The 21,283-nt window shown below is 40.4% G+C and overlaps 1 protein-coding gene across 1 annotated transcript in view; it reads right to left on the bottom strand.

Annotated features, from left to right (window-relative positions):
• Positions 1-21,283, bottom strand: part of PTER (phosphotriesterase related) — a 63,499-nt gene that overhangs the window by 23,966 nt on the left and 18,250 nt on the right. The window contains 3 exon segments of the mRNA XM_024750073.1: positions 3,524-3,764; positions 5,236-5,328; positions 5,331-5,692. Coding sequence (XP_024605841.1) covers positions 3,524-3,764; positions 5,236-5,328; positions 5,331-5,669 — 673 coding nt within the window. The 5' untranslated portion in view covers positions 5,670-5,692.

Below are 21,283 nucleotides of genomic sequence, written 5' to 3'. Positions count from 1 at the left end.
AATAAATGCATTTGCAGACACATGAAATCTAAGCATTTATTACCAAAACAGACCCTCAGTAAAGGACTTCAAATGATGGACCTCAGGAAATAAGTAATAATTTAAGGATAAAGGTCTGAGATGGGAGAGGAAATGATAAGCCAAGAAAAAAAGCAAAAAAGTTAATCTAAATCTACATTAACCATGTTTTTTAATAATAAAATAATCTCTTATCACTGGGATTAAAAAAAATCAAGTAGGGAATTCCCTGGTGGTCCAGTGGTTAGGACTCCACGCTTTTACTGCCAAGGGCCTGGGTTCGGTCCCCAGTCAGGGAACTAGGATCCCACGAGCCGTGCAGTGTGACCAAAAAAAAAAAAAAAAAAAAAAATCAGGTAGACCCCACATCCTGGAAAATAGAGCCTAAGACTTAGATGGTGAGTAACTGAGGTTTCTAAAGTTCTTGTATTACTAGGAAGGAAGGAAGGTAAAATTGTTTACTTTTTTTTTTTTGCAGTAACACGGGCCTCTCACTGTTGTGGCCTCTCCCGTTGCGGAGCACAGGCCTTGGACGCGCAGGCTCAGTGGCCATGGCTCACGGGCCCAGCCGCTCCGTGGCATGTGGGATCCTCCCGGACCGGGGCACGAACCCGTGTCCCCTGCATTGGCAGGCGGACTCTCAACCACTGTGCCACCAGGGAAGCCCTGTTTACTATATTTTAAAATGTTTAAATTTGATGTGTTAAATATACATGTTAAATTTTCTGCTATAACTACTAATAGGATATAAATCGTACACATACCTTCCAAAGAAGTAAAGAGGATAAATAGAATATGGAGGTGAAAAAAAAAAACCAATAAAAAGAAATCAAGAAATTTTAATGATAACTATGACAAAAAAATGAAATAAGCATATCAGTAAACATAGTCAATGCAAATAAACTGAATTTAGCGTATAAAAAAAGAGAATGACTGGGTAAAACTCCAAACCCAGCCATATGCTTTTTATACAAGACACATGTAAATTATAAAGACAAACACAAAAAGACTGGTACAGTCACATTAACATCAGATAAAACAGCTTTTAAAACTCTAGTACTGGGCTTCCCCGCTGGCGCAGTGGTTAAGAATGCACCTGCCAATGCAGGGGACACGGGTTTGAGCCCTGGTCCGGGAAGATCCCACATGCCGCGGAGCAACTAAGACTGTGCGCCACAGCTACTGAGCCTGTGCTCTAGAGCCCGTGAGCCACAGCTACTGAGCCTGTGTGCCACAACTACTGAAGCCCACGTGCCTAGAGTCCGCGCTCTGCAAGAAGAGAAGCCACCGCAATGAGAAGCCCGCGCACCTCAACAAAGAGTAGCCCCCGCTCACCTCGATAGAGAAAGCTCACATGCAGCAATGAAGACCCAACGCAGCCAAAAATAAATAGAATAAATTTATTTAAGAAAAAATAAAATAAAATAAAACACTAGTACTTACATTGCAAGATAAAGCAGCTCCATATATGTTGATATAAGTTTCAATTCATCAGGAAGATATAATCATTTGTATGCATGTGATAACATAGCTTCAAAATATATGAAGCGAAAACTGAAATATGTACAATCAGAAACTAAAAATCCACCATGAGAGATTTTAACATACTTCTCATAGTAACCAATAGATCAGGCAGTCAAAAAATCAGTAGGAATATAGAATATTTGAACACCATGATTAACAACTGTAGTCTAAGGGGCATATAGAGAGGATTTATATAATAACAGCAGAATGCAATGTTTTCAAGAACTTAATAAATATTTTAAAAAATTTTAAATATATATTATCTATACTCTTTTGTATGCCTGAAACACTTCACACTGTTTAAAAAGAATCATCCTTATTGATTAAAGGTGCTACATATATTCCATATCATACAGGAGTATATTATCAAATACATTATTTTAAATTCAAATGAAGCTACCCAGGATTGCATAGCAAATGGTAGAGGCAAGATTTAAAAGCACATGTCTCTGGGTCCAAAGATTCTATTCTTCACACTACAATGCACTACCTCTGTGACCAGTATCCAGAAACATCCCTCTGTTGTATCAGTACAACCAGAAGATTCCTGAAGATAGCCAAGTATTGATCTCAAGAGCAACCCAGCTGCCAGGACACCTGCCTTTACCTTGAGGTCCCTCAGGTTCCCCGTTAACACTGGCTTCTCTGTTCTGCCACAATTATAATATGTTTTATTTTTTTTCTGCACAGGATTTTACAGTATTTTTATTAAGATGAAGCGTTTTACCAATACGTCCTGTAGGAGCATTCGTTTATTAAATAACAGACTGTCGGGTCTGATGATCAGGATTTATCAGTCTGCTAACATGGCTGTATTCCACTTTGCAAGACAGAATGAATTGTAACGTATTATCAGTCTCGTCGGTACCGTGTTAATTCTTTCATCAATTCAACGTAAAGGCCGATGTCTAGCCTTTGCGGCATTGTTAGGCTTCTTCATACAAATAACTGCAGCCAATGTCTATTTATATAGTCAGTTGTTTTGCTGAGCCCTACGGGTCTAATACAATATGAGAGGGTTGAGTGGTGGACCTCAGAAAGACATGTCCATGTTTCAGCCGTCTGAATCTCTGAAAGTGACCCTATTTGGAAAAAGGGTCTTTGCAGACGTAATTGTGTTAAGGATCTTGAGATGAGATCATTCTGGATGATCTGGGTGGGCACTAAATCTAATGACAAGTGTCCTCATAAGAAGCACAAGAGGAGACACAGACGAGCAGAAGGAGGCCATGTGAAGACAGCAGAAATTGAAGTTAGGCTACAAGCCAAGGAAAACCTGGAACAACCAGACACTAGAAGAGGCAAGGGACCCTCCTCCTGTAGATCCCTGGAGGAAGCGCAGCCCTGCCAACACCTTGATTCCAGACTTCTGGCCTCCAGAGCTGTCAGAGAGTACATTTCTATTGCTGGAGGCCTCCCAGTTTCTTATAATTTGTTACAGAAGCCATAGGAAACTAAGACATAATACCGCCAAACAAATAATGTACGTATTACTATTATTTTTTTAGCCATGCATCTTCCAAAATTAAGATGATTCAAACCACCAGTCACAACCACACACCTCAGCACTTCCATGCCTGTGTTCGTTCTCAGGGTGAGAGCCATTCAATTCCCCTTCCCTTTATATTTGCAGATAAATGTATCACTCTCAGCTACTGGCAAACACTGAGCATGTGGAGTTAGCGCCCCCTGTGACATCATACCCTGAGACAAAGTGGGGACACCAACTGTGAAGCATTAGGAAGGATTAAGTAAATTAAAAGAAATGCCTTGTGCAAAATACCTAGGATACTGACACGGGGTAGGGACACAAAAATGGCACTGGTGATTTTTATTAACGTCTATGGTAAAACTTTATAAATACTATCTTCCAAGTAGTTCGTAGTTTTTTTCTAGTGCTTTATTGATCTGATGATTTTATTTATTGGATCATTCATGAATCTTGCAATGGTTCGCACTAATTGGTAGATGGTCTGCTTACCTGTCAAGGTGTGACGTAACTTGTTGTGGAGGTGTGACATAACTTGTTTGGAGGTGGGATTCCTTCCCGGGTGAATAATAACAGGACGGCCAAGCTGAGCCTCAGCGTGAGCTGTTGCCTGTAGAACCCTTCTTTCACCCTCAGTCAGAGGCCAGGAGCAACCAGTTTCCCCAGTAACGCCACACTTGATACTGGTTCCATCAGCTCCATGGAGAATTTCATGAACAAGGACATCGGTAAGCTGAGGAAGAGAATGAAAATTGATAGGTTGGATTTTATCAACATCGAGTCACCACAGTATGTGAATGAATCTAGTCATTCAGTCACTCATCCTTTTAAAAATGTATCCAACATTCATTCAGTTAGTATTGGTCAATGGGAAAGGCATTTTACTGACCAAATCTTAAATTCAGCAAGTTACCGTAAAAGAATTGGAAAAAGAATCGATAAATGTATATGTATAACTGAGTCACTTTGCTGTACACCTGAAACGAACACAACGTTGTTAATCAACTCTACTCCAATATAAAATACAAAAAGTTTTTTAAATCAAAAACACAAGTTACTCTAAATCAAAGAGTCCATAGAACTTACTGTGATTATTTACCAAGAAATTCATGGCTTTAGGAGGCTGCAGGGGAAAAAGTGACTTAATGAGAAGTACATTCATTGTACATTCGTTCATTGAGATAAAAATCTGTATTTTAACCTAAGGGGCACCCAGAATGTAAAAAGACTGCCTCTGAATCTATGTCAACTGTAGCAAGTAATTCTTTAATTTTCTCTTATTCATTCTGTCCTTTATCCTATACAGCAAAGCAAATTCACAGCACACACAATAATACTTATATTGAGTGCTTAGAAGAATGTGTAATCCCTGATATCAGGATAGTCTTCAAGTAATATAAATGTGTAAAAGGGAAAGGCCTGACTGGAAAAAAAATGCAGATTAAGTTTTGAAATATTAAGTATTTTAAAGATTAACTGACTCTTTGCAAAGACTGCAGCTGACGTTCTATGCCTATGAAACAGGCAATGGAAGATACGTATAAATATATACATATGTGTGTAAACACACATCTAAATGTATATTATACGTATATATAGAAGGAGAGCACACACACATACAAAAAAGCTTCGTGGCTTATCCTTTCTTTTTGTCCCTGAAAGATTTACTTTTCCTTCTGCCCATTCTTGCTTAAGATCATATTATGACAAAAACAGGAAAATGGATTTTCTTCTACCCCTCCTGGTTTGTAAAAGGAGAAGGAAACATATTCACGACTGTGCCAAGTCTCTGCCTGCCAGGTTTCACCCGACAGTGAATTTTTATTGCTGGTTATTATAAAATCCAGAAAGAAAATTGAGGTTGCATAACTGAAGCTTCTAATGGAAAACTGAGGTTTACACACAGACTGTGCCACCGCTACTGCACACCATGATATACATGAATCTAAGTATTAACCCATTGGGTCTTCCGGTGACCAGTGCGTTAAGATCTCCTTCCTGGATGCTTTTTCTTTATGAAGTGAAATGTTCCTAATTTAGGTCCCATTGACGGATGCCTTTGCTAGCTAGCAAATTTCTACAGCGTGCCTCTGAGCCAGTGACATTTCCAAATGTAGATGACACGTAGGGATAATCCACGGTCTGAAGTTCTGATGATTCTGAATTTACACGCAAATATTGTCCAAGAAATTAGGGCTTTTTACCTGCTCCACTGACATGGCTCTGGTCTCTGAAGAGTGAGTTCCATCCACATAAAACCCAGTTCCGGATGTGATGTGGACGCCAGTCTCTTCTGCAAAATCCGCTTCAAGGTCTGCACATCTCAGCTGATCCCAGTGGTTGTGTTTTCCACCAAAGCTCCTCCACCTTGGGCTTTAAAATCCAACAGTTCTTCCTTGATGGCTTCCGTCTCCTGATTCAACTGCAGATTCTCTTTATGGGAATAAGGGTTTTTCTGGATCCAAAATAACTTTTTCATTGTAATAGGTTCATTGGAGATCACTTTACGGCACGGAGGAGGTGGGTAGTAAGAGCAGGCAAAAGTCATTGTCAAGTGTTCGTGGGTCAGGGTGCGGCCCAGTTTGCTTGGCCCCGCAAGGCCCAGAACAGTTTGCACTTTCCCACTTAAGGAAGACATTTCTGATGGGACCAGGAGATGCTCTAAAAAGAGTGTTTTCCGGAAAAAAGAAAACTGTAATCAGAAAATTTAACACACACATAAATTCTGTCCATAGGGGATGTGAAGCTGTGAACGTATACCGGTATAAGAGAGAGAATCAATGAGACTAGAGATACGATCTCACTTATCATCCTGCCAAAGTCAGAGTCTGCTGCTTGTAAATTGCTTGCGTTCACTGCAGCTCTAAGTGACATGCGTGGCGTTAAATGTCCCCCAACCACTTCCACTGGGACTCCTCTGCCCCAAACTCATCTACTGGAAGTATCTCTTGGTATTCAGTTCACATTTTTCTTTCGCTTAATTTTACCTCATTGGTCATAGCTATGCTGCCTTGGATAATTCAAAAATAATCTCCGTTAAAAAAAAAAAAACTTCATAATCAATAACTTGTCTCAAAAGCAGCCATGTATCAGAACTGTTTCATTTGTCATTTTTCGGCTAAATTAAATGTACTGAAGCTACTGATCATTCCATGACTCATTCACTATCCACGTGAACAAATTTCTCTTGAAGGTCCACCATGTAGAAATTGGATATATAAAGAGAAATACGACAAAATCTCTGACTATGACGATTTCACAGATTATTCCCCCCAAAACAGCTGGAGGGACTACATCTAGGTTGAATAATGAAAAAGAAAAACAAACCTCTCCATTCTAGATGTTTTATTTTGCCTAGGGCACACCTCAGAAATACACTTCAAAAATACTGAAAAGCAAAAATTCTTAGGCGTAATGAGCGACTCTGAGTTACTGAAACTGAAGTCTGTTGTCTCTAAAAAGAACAAATACCTCTCTGTTTATCCTCTGTTTACTTTCATTTGTGACACAAGTTAAGTGTGCACCAAGTGTCTATCAGTGACAGCAAGGACCCGATTCCAGTGCTTTTCATTTCCTAAATGAAGGGATTTGGCTTGGAAAGAAAAAAGACGATCCTGAAAGTGGTGAAGGTACACAGTCAAGGGCAAAACCACGGCCAGAGACAGTGTCCCACTGGAGCACCAATCAGACACACCCAGACGGACGGTGGAAAACAGTCTGCTGGGAACTGAGTAAAACAGTGTCTTTCGAAGCTCTCACATTGTTCCTTTTTCTTTTTTCCTCCTCTCCCCTCTTTTTAATTGTGGTAAGATATACATAGCATACAATTTGCCATTTTAACAATTTTTAAATGTACAATTCAGTGGCATTAATTACATTCACGGTGTTATGCAACCATCACCAGTATCTGTTTCCAAAACTTTTTTCATCACTCCAGACAGAAACTCTGTAAACATTAAGCAATGATTCTCCATTCTCTCTTTCCCCAAGGCTCTGGTAACTACCAATTTACTTTCTGTCCCTATGAATTTACCTCTTTTAGATATTTCATTAAATATTTGTTCTTTCACGTTGTTCCTTTAAAAGACATTCTGTGACCATTTTCCCCCTTTGATGGGGGAGGCACATCCCTCTGATGGCCTTCTCTGACTTTCTGAGAATCAGTTTTCCCATCTGTAAATTAGAACGACAATGCACATTTCATAGGCTGCCGTAGGAATTAAATTACATAGCACAGGTAAAAAGACCTGTAAAAGTGTCTGGCACCCAGCACACACCTTCAAGAAAATAGTAGCTTTGTTATGCTCCTTCTGGAAACTATTATATATGTCCTGGGTTATTTCTTTCTAGAGGAAGTGGTTGACTAGAGAAGCAATGGGTATAGCACAAGTTTGTAATGGGTGTAGCGCATACATAAGACAAGGTGAAAATAAATCAAGGGTGGAGAAAGAGGAATACTGAGTTATGGGGCCACTTTACATCAAGCCACTACGATTATCTGGAATGCAGGTGTTTGATATATACTAGGGTGCAATGCATAGATGATTGATTTAGACTGTTTGACAGAGAACTTTAGGACTTGTGGCTAGCATGGCCATTAATTTCTGTTTGAGAGTGCTCGTCTGCAAGCCAGGCTTCCAAAAGCTAAATATTTCACGTGGCGGGCATAGCAGAAGAAGATCGTATCTATTTAGAGAATCAATCTGTAGCTACCAGTCACTACAGACAGCAATATTTTCCATGGATGATGTCTAAGGACTCAGTGTTCGATGCCTTATTCCTTGCTACTGTAGCTAGTTCTGAAATCAAAGTACCATTAATAATAGACTCCATATCCCATGTGGGTTCATTTGTTCTTTCCCTTCTTCTGGCTGATGGCCTCACCGGTGTGTTCCTAGAGAATCGCCAGGGGCCAGAAACTTGGATAAACTGACCAAACACTATCACTTTTACTAGAAAAGCACCACACTGCATATTTAATTGATATAGATTTGAAAGAGCAATGTTGGTAAGTTTCAAACTCACAAGCTGTGAGTCTTCGTGAAAAAAACATCACCTAGGAAATGTCATCTCCTCTGGGAAATTCCTCTAACACTCTCAGGCACAGCTAGTTGGTGCTTTCTGTGATCATATACAATGTAACCCACACTTGAAAGATAAAAGATTAAAGAACAAACTATAGCCAACACCACTCTATGCTAGAATGTATCTTTTAGTGGATTAAAATATGCAGGTAGATTTCCTAGTTCCTCTGCAGTGAGGGAGCCCTTTTGGGTCTATATTCACCCTGGAACTTGTTCTCTTCTCAGTCAGCAGGCAAGGGGCTATTAATGGCCCTCCTCCATAGAGAGAGTGCACAGAATACAGACAGTAAGTGGGCAGTGAAAGCTGCAGTGCACAACTGTGCAAGCAGGAGTGACCCCCCACCCCATGCAAAAAGGAGGCTTCAGGCATTTTACAGAGCATCTGTGGCAACCTGCACACTGTGTACACCTGCACAGAAGGTAGCAGGAAGAGGGTTAGCCAGAGCTGTAAACACATCGGCCACAAGCTTTGTTGTACTTCAGGTATGAAATCTCAGCAGTCAGAGAGACTGAGGACAATCTTCAATTACTATGACAGCCTGACCAGGGGAAACAACTCTTCCAATTCCAATGAGTATGGAATTTAAAAAAAAAAAAGAACATAGAAATTTAAAGAAAAAAAGAGGAACAGAATCAGAGAACAGCACTACTATACCACTGAGCTGGCAACCAGAGACAATATGCAGGATTGGTCTTTTCGGAAAACATATGCATAATTGAACTTTTATAAAATGTATAGCAGGGCTTCCCTGCTGGCGCAGTGGTTGAGAGTCCGCCTGCTGATGCAGGGGACGCGGGTTCGTGCCCCGGTCCGGGAGGATCCCACATGCTGCAGAGCGGCTGTGCCCATGAGCCATGGCCGCTGGGCCTGCGCGTCAGGAGCCTGTGCTCCGCAACGGGAGAGGCCACACAGTGAGAGGCCCGCGTACCGCAAAAAAAAAAAAGTTTAGCAAATTGGATAAATTACTGGAGTTGGGTGGTGAGTAGGTAGTTTGGGAGCAATTTTAGTTTCATTTCACTGAAATTGTGCCACAGCTATTTCACCCTAGCCATTACTCTTAAGAGTTTTTTCTGTCTACCTAGGGTGGAGATCCATCTCAATTATATTTCAGAGAGTAGGACTTCTGAACCTCTGAATATTCTACATATGAATGTGTGGAATTTCTTTAACAGCAATATACTGTCCAATTTCATAGACATAAGCCCTCTTCCTGCCCCTACATCTGCTGTACCAGGTCCTAGACCAGATTGGAGATACACAATTTATAATTTTAGAAGCAATGGTGAAATTGGCAAGTTGATGTTGGATGAATTGATTTTCAGTTCACTTGTTCAACAACTGTGTAAGTTCTAAGCTCTGTAATAAATCCCTTGGTCCATTTCACTTATAGTTGTTTCCTTTCCCTAATCAAACCCTGACGGATTAAAAAATGGGAAAGCATTTCAGAGTTTTATGCAGGAGAAGATATGATCTGAATAACCTGGCAACTGTGCGGAGAATGGACAGAAGAGGGGCCAGTGTGCCTGCAGAGACCAGCGGGGTGTTGCTAGAATCTGGACGAAATCCAGTGGTGGCTTAGTCTGAGCTTGACGCCAGTGGAGATGGTGAGACAGCAGAAGCAGAAAGAAGTACAACAGATGGAAGTTTCTCACTGGCCTTGCTGGTGCTATAAAAGTAGTATCCCCCAAATAAATGGGCTCCTTAGAAAAAAGTGCTGTCTCATGGAAATGTGTGGGCACTTCTATTTTTTTATGGGTTACATCATACGGAGCAGCCAGTACTCCATAAACGCTGCACTTAAAGCTGACATTTGATTTGTGACTAAAATATTTTAAACACCGCATAATACTTTTGGAAGCTTGTTTGAATACTTCCGTCATGTGCAGGTTCAAGCCTTTGACATGCCTTCTCTCCAACAGCATCCGTCCGGTGGCCGAACAACAGTGACACAAGGAATTTCTCCTCACACACGTCCCCACATGTCCACTTGCCCAGATATTTATGGCTAAGTGGTTCTCCTGCGTGGAGATTTATAACTTTTCATATTAAACACTGTCCAAAGATCAAAAGCCATGTCGGAATAAACAGAAAGAAATCCAGCCACCTCAGTACACAGAACAATATGGGGACCCAGCAAGCTCTTCAAACTGTGACATAAATAAAACAAAACTACTCAGAGATACAAATGAGCAACTTGTATCTGGAATTCAGAGGAAAATGGTGGGTTTCATCCCCAAGTTTTTTTGTTTTTTTTTTGTTTTTTGTTTGCTATTTGACTAAGGAAGTAAGAGAGACAAACTTGGGATATTTCTAAATCTCAAACAACAAATATGAAGATGGTGGCAGAGATGTACACAGGAAGTGACATTCCTAGAAAAATGCGGTCACAGGCAGGTGTGCCTGGGAAAGATGCCTCCCCCTCCTCTGGCTCAGCTCGGCGCTTCCCCATCCTGTGCTCCTTGATGAGAACGGTTCATCTAAACCACTAGGTCAAGTCATTCAAGTGTTTATTAAACTCAGAAATTACACCGGGCTCTTGACTGAAGGGATGGAGCTTGTGGCTTCGTTGACTCTTTAATTTAGTCAACCATGTGCTAACTAGTCAACCCTTCAAGTCATACACACTGTAACTTTGGTAAATTGTACTGCTGGCTTCTTGAATCCATTACGTGTTTAGTCAACAAACGGTAAATATTTTCTCCTCAATAAAAGAAAGAGAGGAAGGATGTGGGTGTAGGGGGAAAAGAGAGGGGGAAAAAGCAACATTTCTTTCTATGGAGGTCAAAATACAATATTGCTTGCTACTTATCATAGTAACATAAGTAATCGTTGTGCAATGTTGGCAAAATGCTGCTGTCTGCAGAACTGAACGGACCTTCGTGTTTTTCGTCATTTGAAAAGCTAAGATCTTAGCTCATCTTAGCCTTTCTTATTCTCAGAAGAAGGTTCCATACTCAGTGCTTTGAGGATGTTTGATGAGACTTTTTGATTTTGCTAACATGCAGTCCTGGAAGAGAAACATACACCAAGTTACTGAATACAATAATTAAAACTTCTTTTTCTTCGTAAAGAACTCTCTGAGGTGAAGTTAGTTCTCAGCTTATTATAGAGGGCGTTTTTTTGTTTTTTTTCTTCCATGGATTCCTAGCGATAGGTTGTCTCCTGGAAACAACAATATTTTGAGCAAATTGCACAGCTGGTCCTTAACTATATTTAGTCATTAAGAATCTTAAATTTTGTGCTAATTTTAATTCTTGGCAAATCAAATTAATGTCTTACCCACAAAATATCTATATTCCTCACACAGTTTCATTTGGGAGGCTATTCTTGAGGTGGCCTGGTTTAGTTGGAAGAATGGTCCGGTCAGAGTCAAAGCTCTTGGCTTTTCCTCTAAACAGCTGTGTGACTTTGGGCAAATAACTTAACACTCTGAGGCTGTTTTCCCATCTGTGAAATGAAGGGGTTGACCAGATGACTTCTGGATGACATCCATGCTTCTGTGATAGCTTTTAGCTTGAAATGGATATTATTGACTTTCTAGAAATCATTATCAATGAAGGTTGTACTTTAAGAACAGTTATTAAAATGTGTATTTTATATAGATATGCCTACGTACATATAATAAGAGAGACAGAATGAATTTCATCCATTAAATATCAATTTCACTTATTAACTATGAATAAAGGCTGTACTTTAAGAATGTTTTTTAAAATGTCTATTTTAGGGAGTTCCCTGCTGGTCCAGAGGTTAGGACTTGGTGCTTTCACTGCCGCGGGCCCGGGTTCAGTCCCTGGTCAGGGAAGTAAGATCCTGCAAACCACGCAGCCAAAAAAACAAAAAACATCCGGAGCCTGTGCTCTGCGACGGGGGGGGCCACGACAGGGAGAGGCCCCCAACCCCAAAAAAAAAAAAAAAAAAAAAAGTACATTTTATGTACATGTGAATACTTACATACATGGAGAGACAGAGAAAGAGAGAATGAATGAATGAATGAATGAATTTCACTTTCAGCTACTTCTAAGCTTAAAAGAGAACTCTCCAAGAGGCTAGGAGGGACAGATGGTTTGAAAGAACCCTGAACTTGAAATTCTGGCTCTAATGTTTCCTACCTGTGTAATTGTGGAAAATTTTAAAGCTTAAGTGAGTTGAGCTGATTTCCTCACTTGAAAACTGCAATAGATCTGCCTGATCTACTGCTTTAGATTTGAAACGAAAAGCAAATAAGATAGTACCTAAAAGCGTTACCTAAATTATAAAGCCCCAGACAAATGTCCTGAATTATTATTATTTGCCAAACTTTGAATTCTTTTCCAAATATTTGCTGAGTATCCTTAGGCAAATGAACCTAAACTTGTACTCTAAAAAAAAACTAACAATAAGGGGTTGGAGTTGATGAATCAAACTGAGGCTCTAATTTGCTTAGAAAGGAATTCCTTCACTTGAGGCCCATGACTTTTAGAAGCAGATTGACTGTTTCAATTGACATCACAACTCACTGGACTTTTGGAAATGACCCACTGAAGTGACTACAGCTACAGGAGGCCTTCATTATCCATGGAGAACTGGTACTGGAAACGCCTTTTTAAATGAAGGGACTTCAAACAGTGTATTAGCTGGTCTCCATAGCTGGCTTTCGGTGAACTGTGCTTTCCAATATTCCTGTCCTGGGGCAGCAGCCTCTTTCCAGACTGAGCTAGCCTGTGACTGGCTTTAACCAGTAGTGATGCTGTGTCAGTTGGGGACCCAGATTTTTGGAAGTAGCTTCTGCTTTTGTGCTTTGGGGAACCTTGAGCTGCAATGTAAGAAGTCTGGCTACCCTCTCATGTGGAGAAGGAGGGACCCTAGGACTACATGGATAGTGGGAGAGGCTCCCGAGTCACCCCACTGAGCTCAGCCTTGTGGCCGTCCCTGGGAAGGTACCAGACAAGTAAGTCATCTTGAACATCTGAACCCAGCCAAGATCCCACATGACTGCAGGCCTAGCTACAGCTAACCTAGCAGAGTCTGGCCAACCCACAGGATTATGATTATGAGAGATAATAAAATGGCTGTTATCTGAAACCTGTGGTTTGGGGGGATGGTTTGTTACACAGCAGTGGGTAATCAAAATGTACAGAGACCAAAGCTGAATAGTAAGTCATATTTAAAGGACTTGATTAAAATTTCAAATTAGAAAAATAAAATATTATAAAATAAGTCATAATTATCAGTGTGCCATAATTGTTGGAACAAAAAATTAATTGAATGTTGGATTTTTAAAAATTAACTGAATGTATAATTTTTGTGATGAAATTAGGTGATATGACATCCTTTACTTGACTTTCGCACCCCAGTTATGGAAAAGGTTATTTTTGCCAAAATATTGCTGAAGACTTTATCATTTTCTTTTTACCCAGGTCCCCTATTAACCAGTTTTATGCTGCGTATTCTCTTTTGAAGCACTAATCCTGATACTATCCATGTTAATTTCTCCTCTTGGGTTGTTAAAGGTCTAATTCTGTCACATCCTTATTTGGGGTTTGTATGTATTATAGCATTTCTCCAATATCACTTTTCTCAATCATGACGAACTGCATCTTTTTTTTTTTTTTAATTTTCAATTTTACTTTGCAGTCTATTTGCATCATATCCCTTGATACTGATGACTATTTACAGCAGTCAGCAGAGTTGAAGAGAAAGATACTCAGATGCTAGGCAGGAACAGAAATTAGGATTAAGGAAACAGGAATGCTAAAATGGGAACTAGTTTTTGAATGGTCAGTTCATTAGTGCATAGATTTGGTTTATCTAAGCCTCTTAATGGTGGGGACGGGCACTCATAGTGAGTATATCATAGAGTGAAATTTAAACGTATATCCCAGCAAATGTCACTTTGTACTGAATTGATCTATTAAGGGATTTGTCTCCATTTGACTAGGTGCTCTGTGTGTGTGTGTGTGTGTGTGTGTGTGTGTATAGGAGGGGAAAGGGGGAAATCTCTCTTTTCTCCCCTATGCTTACATAGTATCTAGCATTTGGTTTGCACCTGTGAAACTGGACTGAACTAAATAGAGTCATTTGTTTATGCCCTAATGAGCGAAAGAGCAAAAAGTTTCATCCTAAAATGAAAAAAGGAAAATTTACTATAACTCTATCATTCCAATAAGATTAAAATCCCCCCCTTTTTGTTGAAGTTTGCAAGTGGAAAGGGCACATACTATGTACAGCTATACTCCAAATCCCAATGGATTATCCCACAAATAGTTACTTCTTCTTTTATATACAAACAAATGTGACAGTCTAGTTTAAATTATGCCTTCTTAGTGAGAAATGAAGACAGAAGTGGCCACACATATAAAATTCTCAAGCCTACAAACTAAACCTCAAGCATGATGTATTTTTTAAAAATAATTGCCAATGGATACAACATAATGGAAAACTGTCCAAATTTCAAATAAGATACTTATTTGGAATTGCTGCTGCCGGGTAAGCTCTAAAACATGGTGGCAGAGAGGGGAGCTTGGTTTCAATTTTGTGTAAACAATGCTTAATAATAAAAGTACTTAAAATGTATACCACATTTAAGGAACTTAACTTACACTTGAAACACAGCTAACCATTTGGAATTTGTCATAGATAGAAATCTAGCTTCCCATTAAAAAAAAAAAAGCTTTCCATTCTAAATGGCAACTGAGTCCTAAAAGTTAGCAGAAGTGGGCACATTTTGGGGGATCCAGTAGAAAGTATGAGTTGGGAGATGGTTAAAACACAGATGGCTCATTCACTGTCTGGCTTGTGAGAGATGAGTAACAGCATAGTGAACATGGTGACATGTGGCTCTCCTATACGTAACCCTAGCAAAGTGCCGACTTGCCCAACGTTTCTGAAAAGCAGTTTAGCAATATGTAGCTAGAGGTTTTCAGTGTTTTAGTGCTGCTGGGGATCTGTCTTCAGGAAATATTTAGATACCTGTAAAAAATATTTATGCCCGAAGTTTTCTTTTTGGCATTATTTAGAATAGTGACCAAAATATCCAGTAATACAGGAATGTTTCCCTCTATGATGGAACATTATGCAAACATTCAAGTTATAGTTTCAAAAAATATTTAGGGATAGAAGAAAATGCTCTCATAACATGTGAAAGAAAATACAAAACTGTAAATTTATGGTGAATGTATATGGCTACATATGAGTAGAACTTAAAATGTATTGTGTATCTTGGGCAATAGACAGTAAAGATAGATAATTTTTTTCTCCATTACAATTTAATGTTATGTTCCAGTTTTTTAATGTATATCTGTTTCATTTATATCATTAAAAGGGAGTAAAATGAGAAAAGGTCAATCTTACCAGTGTAAACCTATACTATCGTATGCCTATACTATTGTCACCTGTAAAATAATAGGGTATAGGGCTTCCCTGGTGGCGCAGTGGTTGAGAGTCCGCCTGCCGATGCAGAGGACGCGGGTTCATGCCCCGGTCCGGGAGGATCCCACATGCCGTAGAGCGGCTGGGCCCGTGAGCCATGGCCGCTGGGCCTGCGCGTCCGGAGCCTGTGCTCCGCAACGGGAGAGGCCGCAACAGTGAGAGGCCCGTGTACCGCAAAAAAAAAAAAAAAAAAAAAAAAAAAAAATAGGGTATAGATTTTGGTTTATTTATGTATTTATTTTTATTGAAGTATAGTTGATTTACAAGATTGTAGTAGTTCCTGGTGTACAGCAAAGTGATTCAGTTATACATATATATGTATATTCTTTTTCATATCTTTTCCATTATGGTTTATTACAGGATATTGAATATAGTTCCAGGTGCTCTACAGTAGGACCTTGTTGTTTATCCATTCTATATATAATAGTTTGCATTTGCTGATCCTAAACTCCCAATCCATCCCTCCCCCTTTCCCCCTCCCTCTTGGCAACCACAAGTCTCTATGTCTGTGAGTCTGTTTTGTAGGTAAGTTCATTTGTTCATCCGTGTCATATTTTATATTCCACGTATAAGTCATATCATATGGTATTTGTCTTTCTCTGTCTGACTTACTTCACTTAGTATGATAACCTCTGGGTCCATCCGTGTTGCTGCAAATGGCATTATTTCATAGAATGTAGAGTTTGAATCCTCAGCTAAGACACACAAAGATTTATTAACTCAAGAGCGATTTCAGCTTCTTCTTTATTATCACAGAATTGCTAACTGCCAGTCGAGCCTGAGATTTGATATTATTCATGTGCAAATACTTCTGATCAAATTACATGCGTTGCAGTGGCTATGGTTCGCTTTGATTACATTCAAGCTCTTTGACCGAGCCCTTCATGGATTGAACTTGACTCTCGTTGAAGTCCTGGAGCCCAACGAGAATTTTGGAAAAGCTTCAGCAGGCTGAATAAACGTTATCACAGTCAAGCCACTCAAGGACCACAAATCCCACTATGCAATACACTCCTGTTTGTGGTTAGGGATGCAGATGGGGGGGGGCGGTAGTCAATGAGTCATTTCATAGGAAATGTCAGAAATGATGAAGTATGGGTCATCATTTATTTATAAGTGAAAAAGAGGGATCAAACAATATAAATTTTAAGTAAAGATAAACCATATAAGGACAAAACCATAAAATAATCTTTTTTCAAGGAAGGTTAACAGCCTTTGACAGGTTAGCAGAAAAACAAAAAGATGAAATAAACATAGTTATCTATCCACTGGGTCCCCCTCCAACTTGTTCTCCATAGACTAGGGATCCTGATAAAACATAGATTTGATCATTTCTGTCCCTCCTTCAAAATCCCCTAGAAGTTTCCCATTGCCCTTGGGATACAGCCCAAAATACTTGGCATAAGCTATAAAGCATGGCATGATCTGGTTCCTTCTCCTATCATTTCACTCCACTCTACCCTTTCTCCCTGACCCCTCTCCTCCCTGGCCTTTCAGTTACTCAAAAATGCCAGACTCTTCAACTCACAATCTTCCTACAGACTCTAAAGTTTGTGTTGTTTTCTCCCCCACTGATTTTGTGGCTAAATTCTCAACTCAGTGCCATTTCCTTAGAAGCTTTCTCTATTTTCAAGCTTGTGTGGTCCTGAGGGCACCTGAGACTTGATCCTAAGTACATTCTCCTTGCCCGCCCCTCCCCACTTGTCACAATGCACTTCAGGTACCTTCTGCCATAGCCCCATCTGCCTCTCTGCAGAAACCTCCACAAATTAACCCTTTCACATCCAGCTTCTCCATCCTTTTAAAAAAAGCTTCTCCATCCTTTTAAAAAAAGCCATAAATATTTCTTGAGCATCCCTTAAGTGTAAGATCCTGTGCTTGGCAGGTAGAGCCTATGGGAGATACTCAACATGCTTGCACCTGTCTCAAGTCTCTGAATGTGTTTCTGCCTCTTTTTTTCTGAGCTAACAAATCCCACCTACTCCCACTCTATTTCCTCAAGCCTTTTCCTATCCTGGCTAACTTGTACTAGGCCTTCAGGATGAGGCTTTGGCATCATTTCTTTTTTTCTAAAAAAAAGGACCTTGAAATGCTGAAAATAACCTTTTTTTTTTAAGTATTTAAAAATTTTTAAAATTTATTTTTGGCTGCCTTGGGTCTTAGTTGCGGCATGCAGGACCTTTGTTGAGGCATGCGGGATCTTTCGTTGCAGCGCACGGGCTTCTCTCTAGTTGTGGCATGCAGGTGTTCTCTTCTCTAGTTGTGGTGCTCAGGCTCCAGGGCACGTGGGTTCTGTTGTTTGCGTCACACGGGCTCTACTTGAGGCGCACGAGCTCAGTAGTTGTGGCGCGCGGGCTTAGTTGCCCTGCGGCCTGTGGGACCTTAGTTCTCTGACCAGGGGTCGAACCCGCATCCCCTGCACTGGAAGGAGGATTCTTTACCACTGCACCGCCAGGGAAGTTCCTTGGCGTCATTTCTAACTGGAAGGTTTTCATGATGTTCCTCCTTGTTGCTCAAGCATTCTGGATAAGATGCCCACTCTAGGTGCTCTCATAGTCTGAGTTTACCCTTGAAACTCACATCTTGTGTTAATGTCTGTCCATCAGACTTTGAGCTCCTTGAGGGCAGAGCCCATGTCCTGGCTCTCAGTCCTCAGCCCCTGGCAGTGCCTGGCACATAGCAGTCCTTAATTAAGAGCTATATGCTTGCTTGTTTGAGTCCAGCCCTATTCAACGCAGGATTTGAGGTAACTCACACAAATGACACATAAAGCAAACAAATATTAAAGCGGAAGCAAGGAAATTGTAAACGGAAGTAGAATCAGGACCAGAAAAGAAGAACAGGTTCATGGTTGTTAGAAAAGGGCTAAAAAATTTTTCCTGGAATATTTATTCATATGCATCTAACAATAAATAATTCTAAGATCATAGCATGTCCCATTTATGGCACATCAGATTATTTCCCTAAATCAAAACCACTAAAACTTATTTAAAAGCATGGAAAACTGTTTTCCCAAAAGTTTTGGGGTTACGGATTTTGAGGCCATGTTTGTTTTTTCAACTTTCCTGTATCTTTGCACTCTAAACTCTCAGAAGACAGTAAACATGCCATTGTAGCTTATCCTTCTGCACCCAACGCAGTACTACATGGGAATACATATGCTCTTTTTGTTTTTTTGTGTGTTTTTTTTGCCGTACGCGGGCCTATCACTGTTGTGGCCTCTCCCGTTGCGGAGCACAGGCTCCGGACGCGCAGGCTCAGTGGCCATGGCTCACGGGCCCAGCCGCTCCGCGGCATGTGGAATCTTCCCGGACCGGGGCACGAACCCGTGTCCCCTGCATCGGCAGGCGGACTCTCAACCACTGCGCCACCAGGGAAGCCCACATATGCTCTTTAAAAACAAAAACAAAAAACTTTCCCTTACGAAATAAGAGCAAGACTCTTGAGCATATAGAAACAATGTCAAGTGATTTCATCTTCAAGGAAGTTCCTACCTGAATTCGTAGCCACCAAATATAAATCCAGAAACTAAAAATACTCAGTAAAATTACTGCAGGTGATTCATAGCAGTAACCATTCCTTTATAAGGAGTAAAACTGGATAATGACTCTTACAGCTAATTTTTTAAATGTATAGACCATCCCCCCCTAATTTCTTTTTAAGAGAGTTTAATTTCAAAATAATTTTCCTGGAATCCCAGAAAGCCTTTCTACTGCACGAGTAGCTACTATCTAAAAGGCATTTCCCACAAAATCATCTCAGGTTATTTATTTTGAAGACCACACAGTAGCCTGTCTTCGAAAAGTCTTGACTTTCACTATCCTGCTTAGCTGGATTAGCTCAGCTTAAAAAGAATCAGTACCACGTATGTGCTTTTAGATTGTCACATTTAGCCTGTTCGGTGTAAAAAGTGGTAGGCCTGCCAGTTCTCCTGCAGAAAAAGGTCAAGGAGAGCCAGAGGACTCTTCACCTGATTGTAGCCCTCCTTGTCTTGTTCTAGAGACTTCCAGAACATGATCTGTTTTCTACCCAGATGCCTGTATGAGAAATGCCACCCAGGCTTGAGGAAGAGGATTTATACATATAACTACTTTTGCTTTGAACACTACTTCCCACACATGCAGAAGTAGGTACCACCTCTGAGCTATATTAGTTATGGGCAAGAAGCAGATGCTCAGAAAGTGTCTGTTCAACCAATGAACAGCTTGAGTTCCAGCCACCCTTCAATTCCACACTGATGGAACGTAATTTCAGCCGGAAGCAATCTGATGTTCTCATTGGCATCGTGGCCTCGTTCTAGGCTTGTGACCAGCTACTGTTATTCTTTTTGAAATATTAAGAAAAGTAACTTTGATTTGTAGGTTTGAGGGGATAACTTGGTCCTTGGATTCTCAGAGCGTAGGAAGGCAACATAAGGGAGCCTGCCTCCCAGGCATCCACAGATTTCACCTGAGTACATTTCAATTCGGTGTTACAAACGTTTGCTGAGGATCTGCTGATCTCCTTTGGAGGAGGATACTATGGTAAACAAAGATGAAAAAGGAGCACTCCTGCCTTAGGAAGCTGAAGCGTTCCAACACAAGTGCCTGACATAGGGTGAGCTTCCAATGTCAAACTGATATTTTCTGTGTATTGGTGGGACAGCTATGATATAAAGCAGAGTGCAGTAAATGTCTGAAAAGAAGTACAAAGCAAGTGCTCTGGGGAGTATTGTCTTGACAACATTCATCAGTACTGGAGGGGCTGCGAGGGCTTCCTGGAGGAGGTGACATTTAGGCAGTGCTGCAGAACATTAAGAGGATTTTCGCAAGGAGGCATTCGGGTGGCAGGAGCAATGAGCAATGTTTTGGGGTTTGTAAGCAGTCTTTAGAGGCTCATGCATGGATTGCATGGCAGGTCCGTAGTAGAAAATACTGATGCATGGGCTGGCCCCAAAGGATGAGACCTGTATTAGGATGATAATTAAATGGGCAGTGTGAGTATAGGCTGAATGCTGGAGACTGGAGGCTAGGATGAGTTAGGAAACAAAAGGGAATTTTCATTGTTCCTCAGGGATTTTAAGAGCAGGAGTGCGTCTCAGGGGAAAGGAAGCCTGGATGAGTATTCTCTTTTTTTCTCCTCTCACTTACAGAAGTGTTAAAATGATAGCTGTGTAAAGTACTTTTCCCAATCATAGTTTGAAAGCACAATTGGAAAGTCTTAAATGTTGACTGAACATAGCATGACTTGAATACTCATTGATCTCTCAAACATGTTACTTATTGATGGGAAAAATTAAATCAAAATACTTAGAACAATTAGAAAGTTCACAGTAATTGAACTCTCAAACCCCACAGTGATGACCACTATGAATATCACATGGTATGAATGTGTCTTCATAAAACTCTAACTGCATTGAAGCCCCAGCTTTCTATATTGCTGGTTTCATTACTTTCAAGAGATTATGGAATATCAAAAGTGTGATCTACAATAATAACGTCGTGTGTTTCTCTGAAGAGCTCAGGACGCTCTTTACACTTTAATTAAATCTCCTAATGTCCTGGTGAAATAAGCAAGGGACCAGTGAATGTGAGTCACCGAAAAGTACCCACTAGACTTTGGACCATGGGACATACTTCTAGATGAAATCTGCTATTACTATTATTGTTCCCATTTCACCAATGAGGAAGTAGGGTTTATTCAGACAAGGATCTTCCATTTTCACTGAAAGCAGAATACACCGTTCTAGGCTCTGTAAGCATCCCTTGGGAGGCCTTTAAA

Source organism: Neophocaena asiaeorientalis, unplaced genomic scaffold (assembly GCF_003031525.2).
Source record: "Neophocaena asiaeorientalis asiaeorientalis breed wild unplaced genomic scaffold, Neophocaena_asiaeorientalis_V1.1 scaffold4, whole genome shotgun sequence".
Classification (NCBI taxonomy): Eukaryota; Metazoa; Chordata; class Mammalia; order Artiodactyla; family Phocoenidae; genus Neophocaena; species Neophocaena asiaeorientalis.
This window is presented reverse-complemented; position numbering and strand designations above follow the sequence as displayed.